Consider the following 6,281-nt stretch of genomic DNA (forward strand, 5'->3'; position numbering starts at 1 on the left):
GAAAAGTTCAGAAGCAGCCAGAAAGGGACAAAAACCTAATTTTGCCACCTCAACAGGACAGGATATTCAATAAGCCCTGCCAGCTCTGGAAACGGGTCGAGGCTCCTGTTGGCTCCACAGAGGCTGAAGCAGCCCTCGCCGCCGCCCTCGCCGCCGCCGCCGCCGCCGCCGCCGCGGCGGCGGCCCCTGCGTTACTGGGGGAGACGGTGCCGCTGCGACAGGGGAGGACGCGGCTGGAGCTCAAGGAGGCTCCAGCGCGCAGGCGCCGCCGAGCCCTGCCTGGATGCTCAGTCAAGGCACTAAGGCAAAAAAAAAAATCAGCAATTTATAGAAAGAAGAAGCTATAGTCTGTCGGGATATCCAACGCCAACAGGTAGGAGGATATACTCTCGGTTAAGTTTGGGGGGAGGGGGGCGCACAGTGTTGATGAAACTGCAGGTTCACCGGCACCGAGCCCTCCCTGAGGTTTTTTGTTTTTTGGTTTTTTGACAATAAACTGCATAATGGAAGTACATTCAGACAATGCATCTTCAGTAGGGCTTATTGAGAGCTCCATTTCTGGAAAGCGTTGCAAGACTGAGGAATATCAGACTGCGAATCACCGGGAACAGTTCCCTTGCAGCACAGAAGCAATCTCTCTCCCCATCTTCGCGTATGTAATGCATGTCTCTCTCCCCCTCCCCCTCCTCCACCCCACATTATAAATCCAGGGGTGGCGGATTTCAGGTTTCGTAATGTTGCATGATGTGATCGGTATTTACCCGGGGATGTACCGGTGGGGAAATTAACATCATCGAACGCAGTTTTGCCTGGGCTTCCATCAGCATATTCCGGGCTAGCGAGAAGTGGCAAAGGAAACATGCTTCGTGGGAATAACAGGAGAAGCCGATTTTCCTGGTGTGGCTCTCAGGCACCCAGGACACAATGTGCATTTTGTTTTAAAATGAAGCCACTTGCGATTTGCAGCAAAGATTATCAGTGTAAATAGGAAAGGCTTAATTGCCCAAGAAACACAGGTTCATGTTAAATTCATTTGAATCCAGGCAGCCAAGGTTTACAAATGGAAGTGCATTATTCCTCTGGGTGTGTTTCCCTGGCCAATATTTACATTAACCGTTTTTAATAATCATGTGGGTTTAAAGGAGAAAAGATTTACCAAAAATGGGGGGTAGGGTGGGGAGGGAAAGACAAAAGATTAAATCACATCGAATCCTGGATAAGTTCCTATTAATTTCAAAGTCTAATGTTCAAACTGTGCTTTAAGATGAATCAACAAATACTCTTCTTATAATATGCAGCATGAATAGTGGCACTTGAGTTAAAAGACATATTTTGCAAGGGCTCTTTGGATCCATATCAGCAGGAAAGCTGCCTGTAAAACACTGACAGATACTAACAGAACTCAAATAAATGTAGGGAGTCTCGTTTCTGTCTCCTATCAGCAATCTTGTAGATTCCATTGTAACATTAGTGATTAACTCCTGGACTGGCATATTTTATGATTGTGGAACATTTCATTCCTTCTGTCCTAAAGGTACCCAATCAAATTTATGTTCTCCAAAATAGGGACATCTTAAAATTCATCTAGTTCAGAAAACTAAACAAGCCATTTTTCTGAAATCTCAAACAAATACTAAAGCAAATATTATTCAAAATTAAAACTTTATTTGCTTCCTCGTAAATGAACAGCTTTATGTTAGCACTGCCTGACATCATTACTTGTTAACTTAAGAACTGATAGCTCATTTTTTTTCCAGATATTCTGATGGCAAATCAAATGGAAGAAAAGAGGAAGCATGACTGCAGATCGCATCAGTTCTCTTTGTGGATTACATTTTCAGTAAAATGTATGGATCTATCTTTTCCTTCTTATATCTAGATCATGAGACTTGACTGAGGCTGTATCTTTATCCTCCATCCATCTATGGCGAACTATAGCCATGCAGCTGACAACATTTTGCAAAATCTCTCTCCTCTAACAGCCTTTCTGAAACTGACTTCCTTGGGTTTCATAATAGGAGTCAGTGTGGTGGGCAACCTTCTGATCTCCATTTTGCTAGTGAAAGATAAGACCTTGCATAGAGCACCTTACTACTTCCTGTTGGATCTTTGCTGTTCAGATATCCTCAGATCTGCAATTTGTTTCCCATTTGTATTCAACTCTGTCAAAAATGGCTCTACCTGGACTTATGGGACTCTGACTTGCAAAGTGATTGCCTTTCTGGGGGTTTTGTCCTGTTTCCACACTGCTTTCATGCTCTTCTGCATCAGCGTCACCAGATACTTAGCTATCGCCCATCACCGCTTCTATACAAAGAGGCTGACCTTTTGGACGTGTCTGGCTGTGATCTGCATGGTGTGGACTCTGTCTGTGGCCATGGCATTCCCCCCAGTTTTAGATGTGGGCACTTACTCATTCATTAGGGAGGAAGATCAATGTACCTTCCAACACCGCTCCTTCAGGGCTAATGATTCCTTAGGATTTATGCTGCTCCTTGCTCTCATCCTCCTAGCCACACAGCTTGTCTACCTCAAGCTGATATTTTTTGTCCACGACCGAAGGAAAATGAAGCCAGTCCAGTTTGTAGCAGCAGTCAGCCAGAACTGGACTTTTCATGGCCCTGGCGCCAGTGGCCAGGCAGCTGCCAATTGGCTAGCAGGATTTGGAAGGGGTCCCACACCACCCACCTTGCTGGGCATCCGGCAAAATGCAAACACCACGGGCAGAAGAAGGCTCTTGGTCCTAGATGAGTTCAAAATGGAGAAAAGAATCAGCAGAATGTTCTATATAATGACTTTTCTCTTCCTAACCTTGTGGGGCCCATACCTGGTGGCCTGTTATTGGAGAGTTTTTGCAAGAGGGCCTGTAGTACCAGGGGGATTTCTAACAGCCGCTGTCTGGATGAGTTTTGCCCAAGCAGGAATCAATCCTTTTGTCTGCATTTTCTCCAACAGGGAGCTGAGGCGCTGTTTCAGCACAACCCTCCTTTACTGCAGAAAATCCAGGTTACCAAGGGAACCTTACTGTGTTATATGAAGGAGCATCTGGAAATCTTTAGCCTTGTGAAACACTAACCTTCTCTGCTAAGCAATCGTGGCCTGTAGCCATATCTTGAGAAGAAAATCAAGAATGGGATCAGCGGTTATAAGGATTTGGGCAACATTCTGCAGTCTTTGCAATAGTTCACCTATAATCCTATTTTAAATCTCAGAGTGATCCTGCTGACTGCCGGCGAAGGTTTGTAATTAAGAAAGGACTGAACCACTGCCCTAAGTTTCTTTATGTGGTTGAAAACTAGATAATGAAAGTAGCAGGTGCTAAGTATCAGTGCTAAATGCTGTGTATATCACTACTTATGAAAAAAAAACATCAAAAAAACAATTAGCATTGGACATCTTAATAAATTAAGTTGACATGAGGTAAATGTGTTGATAAAAACTAATTTTAGAAGTTTGAAGACTTTAAAACATTTCATACTGTTACTGTTTTGCAAAGACTAAAATATTTGGGGACTTAAAGTACTGTAATCCACTAAAGATGTGCCATGAATTATTGGATTATCACACTTTTAAAAATTCGCCTTGTAAGTTTGGGGAGCATTCCAAAGCAGTATATTGGTTCCAATTAGAGTTTACTCTTTTTTTTTTTTTTTTGTATTAATACATTACTATTTCTAAATACCACTTTCCTTACCTACTAGTGAAATTGCTAGCATCGAACTGTATTATGTGGTTTTTGTTGATTTGGTATAAAGTTTTTCCAATTCATTTATATTTTACAAATGCTAGATATTGGTCTGGGAGGCAACATTAATGGTACCAACTGATCACAACTGAGCAGTTCTAATAATGCAGAATAAACACATGTTGCCTTAAAGGGTTATCTAGTATCTTTCATCTTATTTAGCATTGGAGCAAATAGGGAAAATCGAATTAGTAACTGGTCATGGTCATGCATCTGGAAGTGCATGGACGATCATTTAATACTCTTTTTCCTTTTTCCTCACATGGTTTGAAAATTAAGGTGCACATCACTGGGATAATGAAAATTTCTTCTGAGGTGTGCTACCCATTCTAGTGTGTTCTAAGAAGCAGGCAGTTGATGTATGTTTATATTTTAAATCAGCTGTCAAAGGGAGACCACAGCCTTAGTATGACATCCTGCACAATTTGTGAAGCATTTATTCTACCGAAGGCACAGTCTTGTTTATACTTTCTGCACATTCAGTGTATTGGTCGTTTAAATTATTTCAGTTTTAACTTGTGAAAGCTTATAATATGATTTCTGGTATTTTAGAAATACATTAGAGTCTGTGAGTCTCATTCTTTAAGATACAGATGTGTGAATTTCAATATAAAGTTGCATTTGCCAAAATTTACCCGTGTAGCCTGTTACTTTTCTTGGAATAAATTTTACATTTTTGGCAATTAACAATTTCTTTTGACCTGGGAGGCAAGCACAAAGTAGGAAGACTAGCTTTATTATGGTTTTGCTTTTTTATTTTTGTAGCTATTATGTTTTGGAACTGGAAATGCACGAACGATAGGGAGCTTAAAGCTGGTAAACTGACAATATTATCTACAAAAGCATTATTTGGTAGCTTATCATAATTATTTCTCTATTTATTCTTACAAGCCAGTAATGTTTAGAGATACATACCTGCTTAATTGATTGGTTCAGAATTTTGATATAAATACCACATTTTAATTTGGAGCAATGCAGAAATTTTGGATTCTAAATATATAACATCTAAGAAGAATGGTTTACGATAATATTATGACAAAACCAGAAAAGTTATTGTTTTTGTTTTCCATTGTTTTCATTTGTGTTATTTTTGTTTGGTTTGGTTTGGTTTGGTACTTGAAAAATAAGATTAGGAATCTAATGGAACAGAATTCTTTATTGCTACAGTACTTCTGTAAAGAGAATATCAATATAAATATAAATAAGGAAAAACAAATCACTGGAATGTCTCAATTATATATGCAACTATTCAGTTTTGCTCATATGAGGACAGCTCAAGCCATGATTTAGTGAGCACTGTGTTTGACCTCATTTTACTTTATACCAAAGTTGATTGGATCTGAGACAAAGTTTAATGTACAACAGGAGTTGAATCTAGCAATAAAGGCCCCTTGTTGATACTAAAATCATTATCCAAAATGCAATAAAGGAAATGTTATCAAAAGGTATTCTGATAACAATGTTTCCAACTCAAAAAAAAGTTATAGTAGAGGCGTAATTACAATGATTATATTTATAGAGAACTTTGCTTAGAGGTTCAAATATCACCAGCAATCAGTGGAACATTCAGCGATTGTCTTGCAGCCAGAGATCAGCTATTATCAACACTAACCTCCATAACATAGACAAGAAAACTGAGGCATAGATTGAAGGTGGGGGATTGAGGAGTCAAAAGCAAGAGCCAAGTGAGATTGCCTGACCTCACCTAGCTATTTGGAATAACAGATTCCAACAGCTTTGGTAAGTGATCAGTGAATAATGCAGAGCCGTCGTGACTTTTATTTAAGCTTCCTTTTGACTAACTTGGCATTTCAGGTCAAGGGGCAAGCACTGGGTGAGATACATCCCCAGTTAATTGATGCCATTTGTAAGTCAATGAGTAATGGTAGCAATCCTGTAAAAGTCTGCTTCTGTGTCTTAATGACCAAATCACATTATCTATTTTGGCACCCATTCCAATATTCAATATTTAAAAACAGTTGGTAACTAATTCAACTTGAAAATGTTAATAATTTTCAACCCCTGAAAATATTCCCACTGGCGAGTCTAACTTCCCTGGTGAGTCTAACTTCCCCATCCCATTATCAATAATAATGTGTCCCTCCTGGACTAATTACACCTGAGCTGAACAGTCTTTAAATTGTTTTCCTTAATAGTGATGATATGTTTGCATGGATGTGTCTATACGACCTCATCTGCTTCCTTTGGTGCACAGGGGATTTACTTGTGAGATGCCTGTCTGGAACTAGGCATTCAGTCTGACTGTGGAATCCTATGCAGCTATTAACTGAGGCAAAAGGAGGTGAGTAACTTGCCCAGTTTCCCACAGAGGCCCCATTTAAATAACATAAATTTAACCATACTAATTAGAAAAAAATTATTTCTAGGAAAACCTATTGACTGAATCACCTTCTTCAAGTGTTAGCTGGTTGGATTTCAATACCAGCATTTTTCAGAGGTTAGATGATTTGTCATTGCTAACACGTGGATATGGCCACTTATCCATTTATCTCTACCTCCATGACTGCTACTTGAA

At 39.8% G+C, this 6,281-nt stretch overlaps 1 protein-coding gene across 2 annotated transcripts; it reads left to right on the top strand.

Moving 5' to 3' along the window:
* The first annotated feature begins 236 nt into the window (after window positions 1–236).
* Window positions 237–5,128, top strand: GPR85 (G protein-coupled receptor 85). 2 transcript variants are annotated; one of them, XM_054505388.2, is made up of 3 exons: window positions 237–373; window positions 535–652; window positions 1,758–5,128. In XM_054505388.2, exon 3 carries the CDS (start codon window positions 1,925–1,927, stop codon window positions 3,035–3,037), a length of 1,113 nt encoding a protein of 370 aa, XP_054361363.1. In that variant the 5' UTR covers window positions 237–373; window positions 535–652; window positions 1,758–1,924; the 3' UTR covers window positions 3,038–5,128. The 2 variants fall into 2 exon arrangements, with proteins under 2 accessions (XP_054361363.1, XP_064431674.1); XM_064575604.1 differs by lacking the exon at window positions 237–373 and having other exon boundaries at window positions 490–652.
* Window positions 5,129–6,281: the final 1,153 nt, after the last annotated feature.

The sequence above is a fragment of the Mirounga angustirostris genome, unplaced genomic scaffold (genome assembly GCF_029215605.1).
Source record: "Mirounga angustirostris isolate CCGP_5_RB_7025 unplaced genomic scaffold, mMirAng1.0.hap1 SCAF_12, whole genome shotgun sequence".
In the NCBI taxonomy this organism is placed as follows: Eukaryota; Metazoa; Chordata; class Mammalia; order Carnivora; family Phocidae; genus Mirounga; species Mirounga angustirostris.

Bases quoted from the DNA above. Each gene is read 5' to 3' on its own strand.
- GPR85 (XM_054505388.2), top strand. From the start codon at position 1,925: ATGGCGAACTATAGCCATGCAGCTGACAACATTTTGCAAAATCTCTCT.